This window comes from Aythya fuligula, chromosome 10, assembly GCF_009819795.1.
Source record: "Aythya fuligula isolate bAytFul2 chromosome 10, bAytFul2.pri, whole genome shotgun sequence".
In the NCBI taxonomy this organism is placed as follows: domain Eukaryota; kingdom Metazoa; phylum Chordata; class Aves; order Anseriformes; family Anatidae; genus Aythya; species Aythya fuligula.
This window is the reverse complement of record NC_045568.1, coordinates 2284717-2307616: the sequence shown is the minus strand read 5'-3', so window position 1 is coordinate 2307616 and position 22900 is coordinate 2284717. Positions and strand designations below refer to the sequence as shown.

Here is a 22900-nt window from a genome sequence, read left to right as displayed (position 1 = left end):
TTCCACTCTAAAATGTGCATTTTCAGGCTTCTCTTCCATAGCTCATGGTCTCCTTGTAAAAAACAAAATCATTCAGCTGAAGATAAACTGAAATTTACTGTTATCCTGCAAATTGTCAAGTAAATATAAGAAGACAAACAGTCTATGGTGGAAGCTTGGAGCTTCGTTAAAACAGTCTAAATTGGATTAAGTGAAAATTATCACATGGACACAGAAGACCTTGGACATAATGAAAATTTTTCAAGTTTCTCCTCTGTAAGTTCTAATTTTGAAAGAAACCCGTTTTTTCAACAAAGGCTTTTTTTATTAGAGCTCCCCAAAAAATATCAAAAATAGACAAAATAACCCTAAAACATTTCTAGGTGATGTAAATATGTACCTTGTTTCAAGTTCTGCTATCTCCCAAAAGTGCATATGTAAAACAATAATGCTTGACACCAATTAAAATTCTGGAATTTTAGAACTAAATGTAAAAAAAAACAACTATGGTGTACAAAACTCCTTCTGATGAAGGTGACTGGAATAACTATCCATTTTTGAACAAAAGACTTAATCCGTTGATTAAGTTTCTTGCTATGGGTGACACAATGAAGGGGACACAGCCTATACTGCTTCCTACAGAACATGATTGACTTGACCTTCTTTGAATAAAAAAAAAAAAAAAAAGAATAAATGTTTGGCAGTGTAGAATCTGTAACAAATTCTAAAGCAATTAAAGATTTTACAAGTTTAGATCATACTATATGGTGTACATCTGAGATGCTGAAAATACAAATTTCCATCTGAAAAAAACTAGCAGCTATTTAGAATTACAGTTATTTGGAAAATACATTTACCTGTACAAGCTGTTGTTTCAGCTTCTGGATTTCAGAAATGTTTAATTCACTCAGAAGATCTGAAACCAGACTTGGTGCTGGAGGGAAGCCTTCATTTTTCCTGGGCGTTGATGTATTCTTGCCATTGCTGAGTTTGCTGAGGCAATTTTGTTCAAAACCATTAATGATTTCATCATTATTGGGCTCTGTGGCTTCATCACTGAACTTCAGCCCATCCAATGAGATGTTCAGGTGACTGTTGTACATGGAGTCATTGATGTTCATGTAGTGGGACAGCTCCTTACGAAGATTGTTCTTCTGCTCCCTCTCTGTCTTCAGAGTCTCTAAGGCCTCCTCAAGCTGGCGTTCGGAGATCTCCTTCAGCCGAATGGCATCTTCCAGCTGGCTGTTGAGAAATTCTGTTTCTTCTTCAAGCCTTTTGATTTCGTGTTTCAGACCTTCAAATTCCACCTGAAAATACACAAATAGGGGAAGAAAGTACTAATGAAAATGTCTGCCTGCAAGACACCAAGTAATTTTACTTCTGAATGTTTTTCATTGAATGTGGTGAGAAGGGAATGTTTTTTTCAGTTCTAAAGTCTAGTTTTTGCATTTTAACTGTAACCACTGCCTGCTTACCTTACTAAGACCATACAATAAAATTTCTAAGCAAAGCGTGGAATGAGCTGACCTACTCCAGCTTAATCAAGATAGCAGGCAGATGCAACACGTGATAGAGGCATCACAAAACAGGCTTTCCTAGCACTTTATGCAAGCTCTTCTCATGTTTGATTAACAAATTCCCTGACCAACCCTCCCAGAAATTTCAGTCTCAGTATTTCTCAAACCCAGCATCTCAAAGCTACGCTTCCAATTCTCTGCTGTACTGCAGTTAGAATGTGCAACTGGGTTTAACACTGTTGAGGCACACCTAGCAATCTAACTCTGCTTTTATACATTCAAAATAAGATGTTCTATTATTTCTGTCATCATAATTCCAGCACATCTTGAGAGGGCTACAACCCAGGCAGCTAAACAAAATTTTATGGCGTGCTTTAAGTTTATACCTCTAAGACTGCATTTTATTTTTAACCTCTCTTGCACTGAAATTATGAACACCAACATGAGCATAACATTTTAAATCTATTAAGAAAAAGCTTACAGAATACCCTTTCTTACCTTCAAAAGAGAAAACTTTATAAATTACATATTCCTATTTTTTGCTAGCTATTAAAGGGATTTTAGGTGCCAATACGCACAATAGTGCTGACCCACATCTAACTGAGAAAAGGAGAATCCCGTCATGGTAATTCTGTTTGGTAACTTAAGCCTGGAAAAACTTGATGGATTCTTCTAGTTATGTCAGTGGGATAACTAAAGCTTAATGAAATTCATCAAGTAGGATTATGACAGAGTAGAAAATGAAATAATCCATAGCCATTGAATTAGCTCTTGGTTCTAAATACACCCATTGAACTCAAATATTTAAGATTGCAGCATTTTTTCAAAGGTCCCAGAATACAATACCAGTAGTCAATAATTACTAGCAACTGACAAGATAGCATCTGCAGTTAAATTTGGCTCAACCCAGAATGACAGCATTCTTGAATATTGTTATTTTAGAATGTGAATGCAGAGACAGGAACTTTTACTTGCTTCTTCTAAAAGTATAAACAAGACAAAAATGGTAAAAATCAAAAGTAACCAACAACATAACCTGAAATTCACCAGACCACTACCTCTTCCAGCCTGCATACGTAGAGCTTAATAGCCCCTTTTCCCCTATCACATAATGTCAAAGTCCCCCAAGCAGCGTAATTAGACCAGGCATAGGCAGGTGAGAACAGGTTCAACCTGGAACCCTCTTTTGGGCACAGTGAGGCCAAAGTGATAAACACTGGTGAGGAGTTTCACCTGGAAACACATGAAGTACAAAGACCATGTCTAATCTAACTACCTCCACAAATGCTAACTGAGGGGAATTCTTGAGTTGTTCCAAAAATGCAATTTTCTTTTCTAAGATTATGAACATAGCTGGAACAGTGCACTGAAATGTGACTTTGCGAGTTGAGGTCTGACAGTACAAAGTAGTTATTGACTACTGATATCGTTCATGAAAGTAGCTAGAAGAGAGTATGGAGACCAAGACTGGAGACGTAATGCAAGCACTAAGAAGCAATATAAGTATATGTTCAGAAATACACCCAGTTACAGACACGGTAAAAGAGGATGGATGGTGAATATTGCACAGGTTGAACCAAGTAACAAAGCAGAGTGGCAAAGTATTAATTAACTTCTAACAAAGACAAAGAAGGCAATGGAAGGACTTGGAGGTCAAAGTAGAAGCAATACAGCCTCAGACTGCATAGGAGCAGTCAGAAAGGACTTGAACATTTTTGGGATAACTGTTGGTACTAAAATTTTGTAGTTCATAGTCTCAGTAGTAGTATGTATTTGCAGAAGTGGTTGGATGTTCAAAGAATGAGACAGGACCACACTGTAACACAGGAATTAACTAGAGCTATGAAAGCAATGCTCACTATTTTGAAACACTTGCCTGGTTTTGCTTCAGGACAGACACTTGTTTCTGGAGACAGATGTTTTCTTCTTCCAGCTCAGTGTAGTCTTGCAGCAAACGGGCTTCTCGGAATTTATATTCCTTAATATCATCTCGCAGACGGGCCCTTTGGATCTCCACATTCTGGTTGACCTAGGATAAAAAAACAAAGCTCAAAGTGAGGGCAATTTGGTCAGCTACAATTACATTTTGAGATTTCATCTTTCCTTTTGTGCACTAATCAGTTAGATTCTATTCAAACAGAACCTCCCCCCAAATCAAATTACAGAAAATGAAGTCTTACACAATAACTAGATTTTGTTTTCTTGCTTCTCTTACAAATTCTTACTCTACTTTTGACAATTAACGAGCAGGCAAATCAACATTCATACATGTTACGTGTATGTCACTGACCAGAAGTAACAGATGAAAGTTTACCAGATTGGAAGTCAATACCTGCCTCCACTAACACTTAAATGAGATGGGGCTTCTCATGAGAGTAAGAAAAAGATTCAGACAACTCCAAACACTCTTATTTGTACTTGTATTTGCTCCTGCTTTTCATCAGACCTTTTCCTTATGCCTAGTGCAACTGTTTGGAAATATGTTCTAATGAATCCTTTTGAAGAAAGAAATTGAACTAAAGCTGAAATGAAGTCCAAGATTTCAGGCAGAAAGAAAGAACAACTGTGGTGCTGAGTGTGTGGTGCTGAACAACTTGGGGCTGAGTATTCCCTCTCCTCAGCCCCAAGACTTGCACAATGCCTCAAAAAAAAAAATTAAATCACTGTTCTGGGATACAGGAGAAGGAAAGATCAGTAGATGGCATAGTGTGATCTTTAGACTACTCATGAATACACATGGATGCTTCAACACACTGAGCTGGGACATACCCAGCTATGTGAGTGACTCGCTGTACTTAACTATGTGTTATTTTTTTCCAACCATCCGTTAGAGTCATATCTTTAAATATGTAATTAAAATGAAAAAGGTTCCAAAACATTAGCAAAAATATCTTTAGAGGAAAAAGAGGCAACAGCTGCCCATAAAATAGTATCCAAATATGTTAACAATCCTATCCGTCAAGCGACAAAACAGTTTTCCAGCCAGTTTCCACTCAAAACACACACCCGTGAAAGAGGCAGCCTATCTACTCAGCTATTTAGGTGACACCATCTTATTTCCGTTTTCATCTACAAAGCAGCATAGATAAAAAGACTTCATCCTCAGGTACATAGACTCAGATTCCCTTAGTATTCTCTGTATTGTTAGAAACAAAAACGTGAGCAGCAATACCTACAAATGAATTAAGTAAGGTCTGAGTCCTCTCGTGAGTGTACAGCAGCAATACAGAGAAATAATACACCACAGGTATCAACAGGCATGTATAGAGAGCTGAGAGATAAAGGACATGGTTTTGGAGGGAGCATATGCCAAGACTTGCACCTGGCACCTTCTGAACACCAACTCAGAACCACCTGCAACTGTAAGAACTTAATGTAAAAGACAGCTGCCTCCCCTGACAGACATTAGGCTATATAAACTTGCCTATTATTATTTTTTTTTTTTTATCTGTGAAGAAGAAAGCACTGCTTCCCAGTGCACTGAGAAGCAAAAATAAACATTCAAAACTGAAACGAGACGCTGTGGTACAGTAACACAGATGAAAAGTCGCTACACCCCATGTGCCAAGCGAGCACCACTCTTCTCTGCTGGTTCTTTACAGCAACGTCGAGCTTGGAGTCAGAGCTCGGGGGATTCTCCCTGCCCTCTGTATAGATGGTTTTGGCTTTGAGGTTACAGCAAGTTACTGCAAAGCCAAGCCTAGGCTAAGATGTGTCTTGTGACTCCACTTGGAAGCTACCTGGCAGATTCATTCAGCTACTAGCCAAAGTAAAAAAAAAGCTGCAGTCTAATAAAAGTTTTAACACATACCCCAGTCTTAGAACTGAAGCTCTGTAACTGTTTATCCAGTTAATGCTGTTTCAATAGCACTTTCATCCAAGAATCTAAAGGATCTTTAAACTCTTCTGAAGTTTCAAAACACATTTCCCCAGTCAAGTACTGGCTCTGTCTTTGCACAAACTCAGAGCTATGGGAACAATACATGGTGGTAGCTGAAGGCTGCAGGCTGACATGCAGTCAGGTCATAACTTCCTTCTTCTTCGTAAGGACTGCACCGAGACCTCTCACCTTCAGCAGAGAAAGCCTCCAGCCAGATAATCCCACCTGTTTAACAGCCAAGACCACGAAAGGCTCTTGCATCACTCCGAGCTCCATACAAATTAGGAGCTCTTCCCTGCAGTTCTCCTCATTTCCGGGTCAGAAACACAAGAGGAGACCTCCCACCAAGCTGCAAGGGAGCTTCTCTCCCCTTCTGCCCCCAAACACCATTCAGGTTGTTTGTCCACGGATGACCTAATCTTTGCACAGGTCAGCGCCTGGAAAAATCACTGAAGCCATTCGCTTTTGGAGAAAGAAGGGTTTCTGTCCAATCCTGTCTATTTAATTCAGAGTAACACTAAGAGCTCATTATTTAATGTGAAAGCACTGTCATGCTCTGTCTAGCACATTAAAAAAAAAAATCACTATTTCAATGTGCACAGGAAGGGCAGATTTAAAAATAGCTCCTTTGTTTCCTGGCTGGAAAAGAAGATATAACCTAGATTTATTGGCTGGTTAGCAAGCAGTACCTTCAGCTAGCTCTTAGCATTTTCCTGTCAGATATATGTGTGTGCTTGCAAGCTGCAAGGCTCAATGGGCACCATGCTATTTCATACAAACAACCAAATGTCAGTTGTTTTTTTTTGTTGTTGTTGTTGTTTTTTGTTTGTTTGTTTGTTTTTGTTTTTGTTTTTTTTTTTTTTTGTTTTTGTTTTTGTTTTTGTTTTTGTTTTTGTTTGTTTGTTTGTTTTTTGTGGAAAAGAAAAGCCACTGCCTCCTTTCTCAAACAGATTTCTGTATTATCCGCACCCAAAATAGTATTCACGTATTTAAAGACAGACACACGTACATTTCAGATGTTCTCACAAGAGTTGTTTTACGTGGCTAAAGTGCACAAAATGGTGAGCTGACCCACAGATGAACAGATGAGTTTGAACCAGAACTTTTCTGTGATTTTAGTATTTCTTGATGCTTCAGTGCCTTAGAGGTTTCTTCCTTCTTCCTCTGCCCCAAATAACACTGAGGTTAGGAGAGAAGAGGATGCTGGAAGACAAGGACATGCTTGGCTAGGCTCTCAGCTATAGGGAAAGTCGCATCTCCACCCTAAGGAAATCACAGGGCATTTACAAAGCATCCTTACCACTGTCGGGAGGATCAATGGCCACAACATCTTGTTGAGGGGCTTTGCCTACCCGACAAAGCCCCTCAAGTCCTTCACCCAGAGAACATTCGCCCTACACAGAAGACTCTCATCCATCCTGTCCAGGAAAGTACAGATGACGAAGACGACATTCTGGAGTGATTTCACCTAAGGCCACAGACCACTGTGACCCTGCTGCTAGAAAGTTTGTCTGAAGCATTTTTTTCCTCTTAGCTTTGCCTCAGAAGAGTCCTGAAAGGGGCACCTTTTAGCAGCACAGGTGCTAGAAATACAGGGATTTCCTCAGCCATGAGTGAAGGACTGGTTTGAATTGGCTTTGTCTGCGTATCAAAACCTAATTACTTCCCTTCACAGAGCAGTGCCCGAAGCCTGCTCTGTAGCACCCGGTTTTCCGGTGCACCCTACGATATAACAATGTGTATAATCTAAGCATGAAAAGTAAATTTATTGCAAAAAAAAATCTCAGGTAGCTGATCCCCCCCCCGTGTTATGGTTATTACACAGCTGTGGGCATCATTCAGCTTCCAGCAGCAGCCAGAGGCTGGTCTTGCAGGCGATGCTCTACTATCGCTAGCCCGATGCTGGGTTGCACTTAACTCCACCAGCTCCTGAGGCTGTGGATAAGCTCAAGTTCCTTGCTCTAATAAACATGCTCACACCTAAATTTACCTGTCATTATTATCAAGAGTCAAAGCTTAGTTTGCCCAAACTTATTACTAATTTTAGGATTGGATTCAAGACTTTGTGCAATAAATATTTCTAGACATGATCATTCCCTTGAGTTCTTCGTGGGAAGGGCTCACAAAAAAGGATGTGACCCCTCTGGAAGAAACATAGCGTAGTCAGAATGGATAGCAACTAGCATATATTCTGTTGTTATGGGGAGAAGAAAACAATAAAACAATCTCTTAGTGATTTTATTAAATATCATCATGAAAATTGAGAATAATAATGCCCGGCCATTTATGTAACTCAGTGCCTTCTTCGTCAGCAACTTTTTGAAGAAGGCATTTCAATAAGTGCCCTTCTGAACATCGCTTTCATACTCACCGCTGTCATCCCAGAAGAGCCAACCTCAAAGCTACATCACCTACACCTCAAGAACCAACGATGAAATTAAGAACTCAAGATCTGAACCACAGTGTGACCAGAGGCTGGGAGAAGCAGCTTTTCAGTACGTAAGCCCTGGTGGTGTGAAGAGAACATGCCAACAGTGTGAAGGCACCATGACTGGGGTGACTGCAAGCTGGGAAGAGAAGCATGTGTATTTCCCACACAATCCCTGTTCAAAATTTCAACTATCATAACATGCACACTCTCTCCACACACTGAAAGCAGGGAAATGGAAGATCCCAAGAGGCAGGCGCAGCCCACAGCAGTGTCTCACAGGCAGCAAAAGCCTTGAGATGGGAGATGGTTTTGGGCATGACCCCCTCACGCTGCCTCTCGCCTATGGGCCCAGCGCTCAGATACCTGGAGCTCTGGAGGACGGTAAGATGAGGTGCTGCAGGCATTCCTCACTGATTCACAGGCCCACTACTAACCACATGTAGCCGCGCAGGTTAGTGTACATGCCACTTCTATGCGTATATGTGTACAAGGGCAGCATATATGGTTTCTTCACATTCTATGTGCCCCCACCCCATTATTTTTTTAAAAGCCTTTTGATAGAAGACAAAGATAAGTTTAAGTATTTCCTTCAGAGCTTTATCATTATTTCCTTGCCCATTTTTCATGCTCTTGTTCTACATGCAGGAAAATATATTTCATAAAACATACACACAAAACATAACTACAGCCCCAAACTTGTGTTCCTCAGGATATTTGTTCAACCATTCAGACTATTCTCACTGACATGCTATAGTCATCCACTTACTGGTGCATACTTATGATAGCAGTTATACTTTGATTTATAAACCACAGACATCCCTCCTGGGCACTACACAAGAGAAAGAGAAATTGACAATCCTCTGGATACAAATGCTCCTCTTTTCTGTAATTGTATCCAGAACCCTTCTCCTCTTCTCCAAACACTGCCAGAAAAATTAAGATGTTCTCAGAAGTGTTTTATGACGCAGACAGGTTCAAAAGAAATATTGCAAAAGACAGACCACAGCCAGTAGAGAAAGTCACTGTTTGCACCAGTAGGACAATATATTTTCAAGAATTTATAGAAAATGTTTTTGGTGACTTGTTCACACAAGCCCACTGGAGAAAAATAGATATTACGTTAAACTTGTAGTTAGACTTCTCCACTGTTTTATTCCAAGTCATGCCATCACACCATTTATCTGCTGAAAAGCTGCTTGACTTCCTAAGCTTTGGTGTGACTGCAGAGAGAGATTGATACAGATAGGGAAGGAAAGAGGAAGGTGGAGCGCTGTGGTCACTCAGAAGCTTTAAGTCACGCAAGACATGCCCAGTCTTCCCAAGCACAGTCAGTCTGAACTCTGTGACAAATATCCTGTAGGGATCAAAAACCAGGGATGGCAGGAAACTAACTCACAACACGTTTATTCTTCCATAGGAAGAGAAGAAAACACACTATCCATTTGTCATACCTTGTTCATAACGCTTTCAATAGCTCTGAAGCATTAACAGAAGACACACAGCTACACTGAAACTTCAGTAGCAGATGTGTACAAACATCTGTGGTGATGAGTTGTTTTTTTAATTCGTTTTTTTCTATTTTCTAAAACGTCCTCTCATAACCAACCACCTACCCCATGATGAAGCATCTCACTGTGTATAGATGTCTCAGACTTTTAGCTGTGATTAGTAGGGTGGTGCCCAGCATTAACACACACAGCTCAAGATTTATTTTGTTGCAAACCACTAAATAAAAAGCTTTGTGAAGCTGTGACATTAAGGATGGGTTTACTGCAACACCAAGAAATGCAGTCATGGATTTCTTTTCTGTGCAATATTAGAGAGACCTGAGCTGAGACTCGGTTACCGCAGTGTCTCCAGGAGCTATATGAATCCCTCATAACTACTTAGCCAGCATCAGGCCTTGCTACAATGTACAAGTTTATTTGCTTAACATGGTGTTTGCTCCCGTCCCCTTCCAGCATTCGATCCAGCCTGGAGCCCTGCCCATGTCAGGGGAGCATCAACATCTGTGGAGGGTGGGCCCCAACCCAGCCTGGGGGCCAGGAGGGAAAGTCTGACCCAAACTTAATGACAGTGTTACAAGTGGCCCTGGGTAACGTTGTTATTAGTCTCCCCCTTCCTGCTCTGAATTGCTTGCTAAGAGCAGTTAAACTCCAGCTGCTTTTCCAATCTCAAATCTAAATGCTTGGCAGCTTTCCATATCCTTCCCTGCCACAAAGAACGCATTTAACCCTTCCAAGGCCTGCCAGTAGACTTTAGGTAGCTGTCTTTTCCCTCCAGAAGGGCTAGTAGAGCTGAGCCTGGCTCTAAGAAGTGTCACTGCTGACCAAGGCAGCACCAAGCAATCGGTGTCACAATTTCTTCAGTCACCAGCAGTTGTCACCTTCCCTTCTTCCTGTGATAAGGGGGTGTTTTCAGGGTCCACGGAGAAAGAGCACTTTAGCCTCCATACAATTACTGTATTTAAGCTGAATCAGAGCATCCTTAATTAGCATAACCCTTGTTACTTCAAAAGACAGCTTGCGAGAGCCAGAAAGCGCAAATATTCAGAGCAGGGCCCACAGCTGTCTACTGGTCAGACTGCCAGCATTCAAGTCAAGGGAAACATTACTCAGTGCAGCTGGGGCCAGGCTGCCATCTTATGGGAGTATAGCAAACCCCTGACATCCAAGCCACCCAAAAGGCTAGAATTTCCTACAGGAGCAGGCCTAGGGACACAAGTCCAGGTAACCCTCACAGTCACGGTGCAGTCTGTCACTTCAGTTTGTTGGCATAACCAGAAGCCTTAGCCTTTAATCATCAGCTGGGACTGTGACTCTCCTCCATAAGGTACAGAGCTCCTAAAGGAAAGCTGAGGGACAGGGGAACTGACAGAGTGTGCAGGGGCACAGCCCGGCACTGCCGGGACATCAGCCCCACTGCCTGCAGCCCCCAGAGCCGGGCAAGGCCAAGCGGCAGCTGCGCTCATCAGCCTGCGGCCTGCTTGTGGCTAACAGGCTTGGAAGGGTTTTTCAGTGTGCCCGGGCTCATATCTTCAGATGTTCACACACAAGCTTGAGGCAGCTTCAGCTAGCCTTCCTCATGCTGAAAGAGGAAGGAGGAAAGGAGCCTGGTAACTGAGACAACTGCCCGCTGTGTTCAGTGTTTTGTACATCGTTCCTCAAGGTCTGGGAGGGCACAGGGACAGCTGAACACAGACACAGCTCGGCCATGTCTGAGCTCAAGCTCTGGCACAGCTCCAGGGCAGCACTGCAGCAGCCTCCCTGGGGATGCAAGCTAGCAAGGGATGGGAAAGATGAGGAGCACTTCCAGGAAAACAGAAATGAACAAGCCAGCCAGGCTTACATAAGGAACAAAAAAAAACTACTCTGCATCTTCTGCTTTTTTTGTCTAACAGCCCACATTCAGGGGAATAACATAGTACTAAAGCTGCATCCTACGTAGTAGCTCTAAATCACATTTCATTTTAAAAAAAACATATGTATTGTGATATTGAATGTACCACTTTTGTATTTCTAATTGAAACTAATTATTGAAAGCTAATAAGCACAATCAACCACTGTATCAGCACTCCTCAACAGAAAACAGAATAAAACCCAAGAGCAAGATACTGTTTTGTGTGGAGAAGCCCTGGTGGCTCTAAGGCCTAATTGTACAGGAGACCACAAAACAAACTTACAGTAACCTGCTGAAACTGATTTCAGACAACCAAAAGCTCTCGGGCTTCCATTTCCTATCTAAGGCAGTTCCCCCAGCAAACCCATCCAACCCTGGCCCTAAATGGGTGCCAGAAGCAGGCAAGTGTGCTCCACCTTCATCAAAGTCTTGTTTCTGCTTTTTGATTTTATCATCCTCTGTTAATCAGTGATAATCACTGACCAAAACACTCGTACTTCAGCGATATCCAAGGCCTGCTCCATACTGTGCTTCATGCCTGCTGTTCAGAGCTGCAGGACTCTGCTGCCATGTCTTTCTGCAACCCCATTAAGCTTGTTTCACCAGAAACGTTCACAGTCCACTTATTTTCAATAATCTGAAGTACAAGTTTCTCCTGTTATTTAAGCCTGCCCTTCTGTGTTACAAGCTCTGTTGGAAGCTCATTTATTTTCTTACTCAATTCTTACTCTAGTAAGAAAGCCCTATTTTACAGTTTCATTAACTGCTTCCAACAGTGACACTATCAGGCAGAGTAACACCAGCATGCTGCAGCACCACACCAGAAACAACTTTATGGGACTTCAGCACTAGATACCACAGACCTGTCAGATTTAAAACAATTCACAATTAAAAGAATATTGACAAAGTGTTGAATTTAATACAGATATCAAAAAGACTAGAGGTCTCCTATTGTCTTAATTTGGCCGTAGCTAATTTATACGTAAAGCACGAGATAAAGGCTTGGGCTAAATTTATACTCCCTGTGTTAGTGACCTATTTTCACAAGGTGCCACAGCTCCTACATGTGGAAAGTGCTTACTTTACATTACATAATCCTACTGAGATACAATCACCTCAAAACCACTAGCTTAGAGCTCCGTCACTACTTCAAACAACTTTAATTAAGTAAACTCCAAAGGAGTTATTTATCTAAATTAACAATACCACTTTATAAGCAGCAGAGGTAATATGATTTTGCTTATGTGGATTATGGAAGTGGTACTTCTCTATAGAAAACACCACGAAATAAAGGACGATGCAGTAATACCACACAATACCTACGGAAGCCTTAAGGATGTTGGGTGAAATATAGAGGCTACCCCCCACGCCTCAGAAGCAACAGCCTTCCCTCTGCTCTCCAGGGCAGTCAAAAATGCCCACGTACTCAGCAGCTTTAGGGAACTATGCCACTGATGGATACAGTAAGCTGTTTCTGGTTTTAAAAAAAAAAGTTTTCTTAGACCTTTTTCCTGAGCAGAATATGCTAACGGCCAAGTCCAACTAGGTTTCAGTCGTGGTCTTCATCTGTCTGCAGGAAGAGTTCCTAACCCTTGCTGTGGTGGTCAAAGCTTGGTCAGACTCCAGCATGGTTAATGCTGCCAAACTGGGATCACTCAGCATTCCCAGTCCAAAGTGTTGGGGCTTCATTATTGGGTTTGTGTATTTCGTTTCGTTTTAGATATACCAACAAAATTTGCCAATTGAACTCCACATGCAACACACTGACTTGCAGAGAATGCATGAACATGTCTAATGCTTTTTTTATTTTTATTTTTTCAAAACGAACTTGCTGTGTATTACTTGCATTAAACCAAAGGCAGAATCTCTGGCGAAAAGGAAGGATTAAATGAAAGCAGATGAAACGCAAGGATAACACTGAGCATAACCTTCACTGCTGCTGCATCACAGCCTGCATTTTTAATTTCCAAGTGACAAACCGTGGACAAGCAGCTCAGATTTTCTTTCAGCAGTCTTGTTTACCGCTTAGCAGGGCAGACTTTAATAACATTCTGATGACTTAATACAATTACTTCACATGACTAAATTATGAAGTCTCCTTCCCTGTTCCCAGTTGAACTTCAAACAGCATGTCACAGCTAGCTTGTATTTTACACAAATAAACAGATGTTGGGACGCAGTGACTGGACCTTCATCAAACAGTGACTAAATGCTCTTTCCAGAGATTTCCTTCGTCCCTCTCAACTGTTACCTTACAGCTAACAAGTGGCTTTAAAAAGCCCAAAACACCACTGGGGCAGTTATTCTGAATATATCTGAGCCTTTCAGGTCATGCTTTGGATGGACCAGCACAACAGAGTATGCTGAAATTTTATCCCCCATAATTAGCAATATACTGTTTTGCTTATAACCAGCCTGCACTCAAATTGCATGCCCTGTGCTTGTCATTGACCTATGTTTTCCTAAAGGAAGGAAAAAATCAATGGCCATGTAGGAGTGATATACTGCCCTTTTTCTATAAAAAGAATTATTTTCCTAAGAACTGTTTTGATAAATCACAGTAAGATTACACTGCATAAACGTCTGCATGTAGACAGAACTTGTGGCAGCAAATGAGAAGAGCCTCTTAGCCACGAACAAAGCTATGTTCGTTGACCTCATGCTAGCTTTTCCTTCCACAAGAGCTTTTGTCCAAGCAGCAGAGGAACTCAGACGGGTGTAACACTGTAAAGATCAAACGTCTCTGTGAGAATAACCACCAGAACACACTTTAAGACACAAAAAGAGCAACACCTACATTCTGCCTTACTAGAATGTCTATTTCAAATCAAAATACTGTGACAGCACAAGTGGTGGCACCCATTCTTAGAAGCAGTTGTCTGCCTGTGCTGACTGCCAATTGCACTGCTAGTAACCCGTAAGTTGACCTAGCAAATGCTGCTCCTGGAGCTGCTGCTTCACAACAGCCACACAACTGTATCACCATGATCTTCCTGAGCTATTCTCAAAAACCAAATCCAAACCACTTATTTATCAGGTTGAAATCAGCCATATTTTCAGTTTCTGCAGCAAAGGAGGGCTGGGATAACCCAGATATGGAAAAATCAAGGATACCTGTCCTGTTCCCAGACCCACCTACCCCACACAGAAGTAGCTTGGATTTCAGTGCATAAGACTGCTCCACACTTGGTTCCTCTGTTCAGTATTTCCCCTTCAGCCCAGCTGCCCCAGAAACAGCTCAGAGCAATGCTGGTCTGACACACACAGGGCAGGTAGCTTTGCCTCAGGGCAATGCTCACGTCCCCCAGATTTCTCTCATTCGCAGCCTTTAAAAACAGCAGAAGACACCTCCCCATTGGCAGTAAAAAAGTAGTAGGGGTTAATGAGTTAGCTCCACTCATTAATGACACAGAGGGAGAGAATACTAGTCAATGTCTCTTAAAAATCTGTTCCTCCACACACCCATTTCAGCTTGAGAGATAGGTGTGATATTACCACCCCAAACTTATTTCACCTAAAAAGGTGAAAAAGATGTATCAAGAAATTAAGTATATCAAAACTAATCTTGAAAACCCAAACATAGGGGGAAAAAAAAAAAAAAAACAAAAAAAAACACAGGATTTGATACAGTTTCTGGAACAGTGGCATTACAGCAGTGTTATTTCTAGTACTGTTGACACAGCCCCTGGTTGGCTCTTTGTGCTTCTGCCTGAATGTTTTGTCACAAGTGATGTTCTTACAACCAACCATATGTGACTTGAAAATAAATCTCGGGATGCAGCCCTGAGTCAGTCTATCAGCTGCAAAACCCCTAGATGAAACCAAGGATTTTTTCCCCCAAGCACACATACTACAGTACTGCTTTGAGACTCAGTGTAAGAAATGCTCTTTCCTATTTTCAAAAAGAGCCAATCTGACCCAAACAAGCCTTGCGTAGAAACATTGCCAAGGGCCACCTACAGTAACAGAGGCAGTGCCAAGTACAGGCGAAACAAAGTCATCTCCCTGGTTCTGCATCCTGAAATCACACCACCATCAAACCCCAGCGGAAGTTTTCACTCGCATGGGAAGAAAAACAAAACAAAAAAACAAACAAACAAACAAAAAAAAAAAACAAAGAAACAACCTCTTTAATTAACGGTTTGTAAAGCAAAACTTCAAGCCATTGTTTCATTGATTGGAGCATTTCTAGCTACTCCTGCAATTGTGCATATTGATTTCAGATCTGTTAAAAGATTACAGCTGCGTACAAGAGACTTTCTCCCTCCACTGCTGATTCTGGTCAGATGCCCAGGGCAGACCCAAGGTCGTAAGGAAGGTCAGGAGCAGCCACAGCTAACGAGCGGGGCTCAGCCTGCTATTCCTGCAGCACTGCTGGGCATGTAGCAATTTAATTAAAACAGAACAATGAAAAGATCCCCCAGCAAGCCTGCTACCAGGTTAATTCCCAAACAATAGACTACCCTGGAATCTTAACTGCTAAGTGAAACTTTAAAAAGCGTATCTACAAGTTTTATAGTGTTAGAAGAACAAGAGTCCATGTTAATGTTTCTATAAAACCTGAAATCTGAAAATAATAGTGCTCAGAGGGTGACTTAAAACTCCCCGATTTCAGCATCAATTCATTTTTGGACACCAAGTCTCTAGACAGCAGCCATTACAGCCAGGGAAACGCTGTTGTTAACATCTTTCCTCTGAATATATCAGTGCACAACAATAGAGGAATCACGAGCAGATGCCTCCTTGAATACGTGCAAAGCACACCAACTGGATTTTCCTCCACAATTCCTCTTCTTCAGATATTTTTTTTAATTGTTTCAAACGGATACAAATGATATGCACAGCTCCCATTTGTAAAAATACTCAATTCTAAGTTATTTTAAAACGAGGAAGCTGTCAATATGAAAATTAACTTCACTGAACATAAAAAGCTGGGATGCACACAGCGGCCATCTGTAGCGTGCTGAGGCAGGGTGCAGCAGCGTGCCGCAATGGCACCGCTGCCACCGTGCCTGAGTTGCCGGCACCCAACAAAAGCTGGGCAACCACCGCAGCCCCTGCCCACACAGCCCTGCCAGGGCTGCAGCCTCAGAAGGAGAGGGGTGGGAAAAACAAAACCCTTTTAATTCTCTCAGCACATTAGAGAACAAGAAATCCAGTCCTGCTCACTGTGTTTGATGGGATAAAGTTCCTTCAAGGAAGCATTGCTGCTTTTGCTTTTAGAAGCAGAGCATCACCTCTTTAAAAACTGCTGCTCTTACATTAGGACCATGTTCAGTAGCTGATTTCCAGCCATATTACTCACTTCAGAGGTAAGACAGCACATTTTAACATCATTTAAATGTTTCTGTTTGCACAGTTCTAAAACCCAGCAACAAATCACGGAATGTCTTCTACAAGCTGCCCCAGTTTATTCTTTGGAGCATTATGTCTGGGCCCAGAAGGGACCTAACACCCGCAGGTAAGTGAGCTTCGGAGGAGCCTTAGTGCTCAGAGGCTTTTCCATTACAAGTTCAGGGATCCTTGTTAGAGGATCCTTGATGAAGGAGACATGGGGGAGACGCATCTTCATTCCCAGGGTGTTGCACTGAGTGCTGTGTGCCATGATACTGCTGTCTCCCTCTCAGATTCAGCACATTTCAGTGCTGGTCGATGCATCAGATTCCAAATGCTTTCAGGATGAAAAAAAAAAAAAAAAAAAAAGCTATGTGTGAATGCACCTTTCCCCCTGCAGTTTTGCCCACAAAACATATGGGAATGAAAGTCAGTGATGTGCAAACCAACCCTGCAGCCATTCCGACAGACAGAGAGGGCACCAACACAATCACAACACGACAGCAGTGACCCTTACAAGGTCACCCTTCGCAGCCCACCAGGCAGGGGAACTGTCTGCTTTCAACATTTACAAAACAACCTTTTCCCCACAGCTGACCACAGTGCTATCTGGTTTTATAAAGCTCATGTCAAGCACTGAGCTCTTGCCTGAGTTGGTTTTCCTGTATTTTTGACCAAAGTGAGTGCACAGCTGGTCCCACCCGCCTCTGCTTGCTCTGCCACAGCGCTTCCCTCCCCTGGGTCTCATCTCTCTGCCTCTGGTGACCTCTCGTTTGCGCTGGTAGTTATCAAACCTGCACTTGGTAAACAAGGCTGAAGCCTGAAACCATGCTGCCTGCAGAGACATTCCAGGAAAGCTCACCCAATTTTGTGGCAAATAGACAATGCTTTTTATTGTAGTTCTTTAAACAAAAGGAGCTCCCTCCTCACTCTTTGTCAGCATTCCACCACAACCTGCCTTTTCCTCTCGCTTCTTTCTCTAGGTCATCCCCGCTCCTTTTTCTTTGGTTCCTGATATGACAAGTTTCCCTCTGAATTCAGTCTGCCTCCATTAGGTCACCAACCTGCTGTACCTCCTACAGGCAAGGTTTCCAGAATAGCCCATATTTACATGTTACTTCACTGCAGCCCACGCTTGCACACTGCCTGAACCCTGCGCTCCGTCACATCACAGCATCTCAGTTCCCCCATCACTTTTCCGAGCTTTTAAGTGTCCCTCACTCCTATTAACTTCAGTGGTAATATTTGTATTATCTTCCTTTCCCTTGTTCTCACATTCTCCATGAAAAATGTCTCTTGTCCCTGCTTTCTGCATTTGACTTTATTTTACCTCTATTTACATCTCTCATCTCTTTTTCCATTCAGACTCCTGCTTCCAAAAGCTGCATATCCTACTCCATTAGTGACCTTTCTGTTTGGAAAGAAAGAACTCCTCTAGATATCAGCTGTTTGTTCTCTTCTTTTCCAAGATTCCTATCTGAAAAGGCAATAAATCTTTCAGCACTTTCCCTTCTCTAAGCTATTCCCTGACTTTATACCATGCATGTACAGAAACATTGTATAAGAATATTTTGCTATATGATTATCACTACCTCTAGTTTCTTAGCAGTTTCCAGTGTACCCAGAAATATACCCAGAAATGTACCCAGTAACACTGCGGTGTATTTTTTTTTATTTTATGATTTGCTTGCATTAAAAACCCAATTCCACCTTCCTCCATTTATTTAAGAGGGGAAGAAAGAGCTCTGTTGATCTGATACAGACATATGTATCAGACTAGACAAACTACATAGGACCTCAACAAATCTGTAATGCATTGTAATGAACTGCTTGGGCACACTTTTGGCCACTTAGCAGCAGTGCACAGTCTATAATTTAGAGCACAGTAAAATGTTGTTCCCCTGTATTCTTTGCTATAATAAAACCAACAAATTCTTCAGGCATGGCTCATGGTGCAACTTTTAGGGAACCCAGGAAATGGAAGTTTTCCTTCCTCGGCAGCAGGGAGTTCTCTTGTACCATTTTCCTCCATGGGCTGTCAGTGGGTTCAAGAGGGAAGAACAGAAAGCAACACAAAAGACTGTCCAGCATTTCAGCTATAAGTCCTAGTGGGAAAGAAAAGTGTTATCATGACTTTAAGAATTCTTCTCCTCCACTGATGATGTTGAGGAAAGTTCTTACAGAAACCTGGAGAACTTCAACAATGAGATTACCGTGTATTTATAGACGTGTTGGCCAGCAGTGCTCAGGGCAGATAGGGTCAAGTCTAACAAACAGCAGCCTACCGTGGTGAAAATGCTGGCTCCTGAAAATAAACACTTGCTAGCAATTAAAACAGTCACATACTGGGAACGGGTTATGTCCTGGGTTTTCCTGCAACGTCTCTTCCACCTCTGCTCACATGTAAGGCCACAGAAAGCCGATGAATGCACCTGTAATATCACTGTGCCTAAGGACAGGGTGAGATGGCTGCGAACAGTTAGGTTTCTGTGAGCAGAGGGCAGCAATGATCGAAGTGTCCTGTTATAACACAGCGCATCTGATGCTTCCAGTGACTGAAGATCAGCTTCCACATGAAGCTCTTCTAATCACAGCGCTGCAGATCGTTTGTGGTCTCTTCAGTGAAACAGTCAGGGATCCACAGAGTTTGGATCTACCGACAGATCTTTAGGAAAGAACTGCACACCGAGCCCAAGGTCTTCACCAAAGAAGCAAGATCTCGGGGCTGGGTGGTGAGTTTGTTAGGTTTGCTTTGGGAGCACATGTGAACTGCATAAACCGTAAACTTCATTGAGGAAGTTATTAGAAAGATCTGACCAGAGCATAAGGGTTGTTAGAGTCACTTAAGACTCTGAAAAAACAAACTCATGACTGACCCCTCAGATGAGACAAATGAACAGGATGGAGGAATAAAATGGACAGATCTCTATGAAGTTTTGGGTATTATGTTTCCTTTTTTTTTTTTTTTTTTTCCCTTTTTTTTTTTTTTTTTGGGGGGGGGGGGGGGGGGGGAGGGTTTAACCCTTCACCCACCTCAGAATAAAATAAAACTAGGATAGATGATTGCTTGTTGGTGTTCTACATGGTCCTGAAAACACCTACCAGACTCCTCTGGCTGGTCTGGGAGGCTGTGGGGCTGCAAGCCACCCTCCAGCTGCATCCCATGGGAAACACTGCTCAGCCTCAGAACGAAGCGAGAACAGGCAGGTTTCACACACTGCCCAGATTGAGAGAAAGCTGCACTGCGCCGCATGGACAGCATAGGGAGCCAGCACATGACCACAAAGGGCGTAGAGAAGAAAGTCAAGTTCATCAGCAATGTGCTAACAGTCTCACACCTCGGTGAAAGACAGAGCCTTAATTGCTCCAGGCTATTCCATTTTTATATTTTTTTTAATGGTTAAGAATAATACAAAGTCTATTATCTTTCTCTGCGCTCCAGTGCTCTGTTCCCAGGAAGGAAGCAGCATCTTTGAAAATAGGTACTCGTGCAAAAATATTCCCCCTCTTTGGACTGAGCTTTGGGATTCTCTCCACAACTCCTATAAGGAGCAAAGAAAGCATGAGAGAATTGTCACTAGCAAGCGGAAGAAAAAAGAGGGAGATGGTCCCCTGTGCGTAGCACAGCCAGAGAACTGCACTGTACAGGTCAACAAGAAAACTCATGTCAAACTGATGGGTAAAGCACATTCAGGAACAATGACAGATATTGCACAACAATGAAAGACAATCAGTGTCTTTAAAACCAACTTCAGAAAAATAGCTTCCATTTTATAGGCTTGAAAGAATAAAATCATACCTACGTTGTGTTTTGTAAAACATGCTATGTAGTACATTTACACTGCTCATTTTGTTAGCTATTTTTATTCTCAATTAATACTAAAAAACACAGATTAAAATATATCTCCTTCTTTAGTTTACATAATCAGATCACCTTTTACTTCCCTGGGAAAACATTGCTCATTTATTTTTCAGCTTCTTTATATGTGGGCATGGCTACCTCATGATTTACCAACCAAATCAGTCACCTATGAAATCTGTTTTGGTGCCACTAAAATGCAGCAGTAATGAAAGAAGATCAAAAGGCATGGTAATTAGCAATTACTCAGGAGCAATTACTCCTTCTAGTGACTTTTCCAAGACACAGGAGCTGCTGAGCTAGCTAATGACAGCAGTAAAACTCATAATCTGTAATCGCCCTGCCGACCTGTCTCAACAGGCAAAGTTAGATAATTCAACAGAAAGTGTCAGAACAGCTTGTGTCTGCTACAGCAACCGCATCCATAATGAATGTCACATCTCCTTCCAGAAACAACTCACTTTTCTGCAAGTGTCCTGAGAAGACCTGAAAAGATTGACAGCATCCCAAACGCACTTCCAGCTGATCCAGGTCAACATCTGGTTTCATTCCATAACCGCTGCTACGGCCAGAAACAGCTCGAGAAGAGCTGCTGCCTGGTTCCTTCAGCCTTGCCCGTGCCACGAAGGTCTAAAGAGATTTTTTCACAAAAAGCCCCCATAACAATGAAATTCTGTATCCTTCCAGTTAGCTATGAAAGAGCAGATAGAAACTTTCACAACCAGCCCTTACTAGCAAACATCTGCTAGAAGTAAAGCTGAGATTCAGCCCCATTAGTTTCCTGCCTTTTCTGCCCTCCCCCAGCACTTCTAAACCACCACCACCACTTCCTTTTAGCTTTGACAGAAGACCTCTTCACAGACAGAGGATGCATTACACATTACACATTATCAAATGTTTTCCACATCCCCCCTCTTGCCTGGATTAAGTCCAGAACAGTTGCAATAGAAGTAGTTTCCTGTTTCCCCAGTCATCTTGCAAGTCAGGCCTTTGGACAGGCAGTAAGACAGAACCTCCAGAACACACGTTATAAAGGATAGACCCATCTATAAACACTCTCTACAACATAGTGGAGAAAAGCCGCTGTAGTTTTTCTTTCATCAGCAGTCAGAAAAACCCAAGGAAGGAATTTCCACTATGTCTCTGTGGTATAAAACAGTAGATCATATTCCACCTTCAGCCCAACACTTTCTGCCTCTGGACTACAGAAGCATTCTTCAGAGCAGAGGAGGCACAGAATTTCCTTGGACCAATGTCAACATGAAACTTCTACCATGAGATCTGGTCTAAGCATGGCTGTAGGGGCTGGAGAAAGCCACAGTGCTCATCTTTCTCACTGGCTTACGATAGCCACAATGTTCTTGATTTCTCTCACAGAATATTTCCAGACTCATTTGCTATTTATCTACAAATCATCACAGGAGGCTTCTGCGCATCCTCCTGTTTCCACTTACCTCAACAACAGTGGTGAAACAGCAGCGATTTGAATTTCTGCTGCTTTCTGGTGCACTGTACTACAGCAAAGCCAAGTCTCTCAGGAAAGTCGTGTTGACTTGAATTTTTCTGTGGGCCAGGAGAATCCTGGTATCTCTGTTCACACACCGTGCCTTTGTCATTTGATATAGGTGATTAAAAAGTGATTCAAAGCAAAATGCAATACAAAAATGGCATCCTAAGAGGAAGGATCCAAAAAACACACGTGGTCAATTGGCCCACATGTTTTCATTTTCACACTAAAACTTTCATGCTATTTCTCTCCTGTCTCCTTCCCTCTTCACCACACCACAATTTACAGTCAATAGAAGAAAAAGCTCAGATCAAAAAGGGAAGACAAGAAGGAAGAACACACTGAGAAGACACAAAGCATTATGCAACCACTGGCTGCCAAAGTCACCTGCAGAGAAGCCCCCATAACAGCAAGGCTTATTATTTAATCACATCAGGTTTTGATTTATTTTAAAAATAGAATTCTTCTTTTTTGTTTGTTTTTTTTTTGTTTGTTTGTTTGTTGTTGAGTTCAGTTTCAAAGTTTAGAATCAAACACAATCACCACCACTTTATTTTCAAGCAACTAAATACATCTTCCCCATTTCAGAAGAATGCTTTAAAAAACAACACCAGAAGCTTATAAAAATGAGAATCTTCACAAGAAACCTGACATCAGCTATTTTCCCTCCTCAAATACTGCTCAGCTCTCAAAGGGTGCCAGGGGAAAGGACTTAACAGTTTCCACCTTATGCAAGCATGTTTGTGCACAAGGCTGAGTGGGTGAGGTGGGAGGACAAAGCACACGAAAGAACACTAAAACCAGCTCATCCAAAGGTTCTGGTAAAGGAAAATGCAGCTCCAAGCAAATATGGCTGAGTAGCTGAAATATGAGGGTATCTAGAAGGAAAATCACATTCAACAGCAGTGACTCAGCGAGCTGGATCGAAATCTGCCGATCAGCACGCTTTGGGCAGTGCTTGGAATCCGTTACCGACATAATGCTGCTACCTCCT

General features: G+C 42.1%; 1 protein-coding gene across 6 annotated transcripts in view; it reads right to left on the bottom strand.

Annotated features, from left to right (window-relative positions):
* The window catches only part of BICD2 (BICD cargo adaptor 2), an 87156-nt gene that overhangs the window by 17004 nt on the left and 47252 nt on the right, over nucleotides 1-22900 (bottom strand). For all 6 annotated transcript variants that reach the window (XM_032194334.1, XM_032194335.1, XM_032194336.1 and 3 more), the window contains exons 3-4: nucleotides 3373-3525; nucleotides 837-1286 (exon numbers count right to left, since the gene is read on the bottom strand). In XM_032194334.1, the coding sequence (XP_032050225.1) occupies nucleotides 837-1286; nucleotides 3373-3525 (603 nt within the window). The remainder of the gene's footprint in view (nucleotides 1-836; nucleotides 1287-3372; nucleotides 3526-22900) is intronic.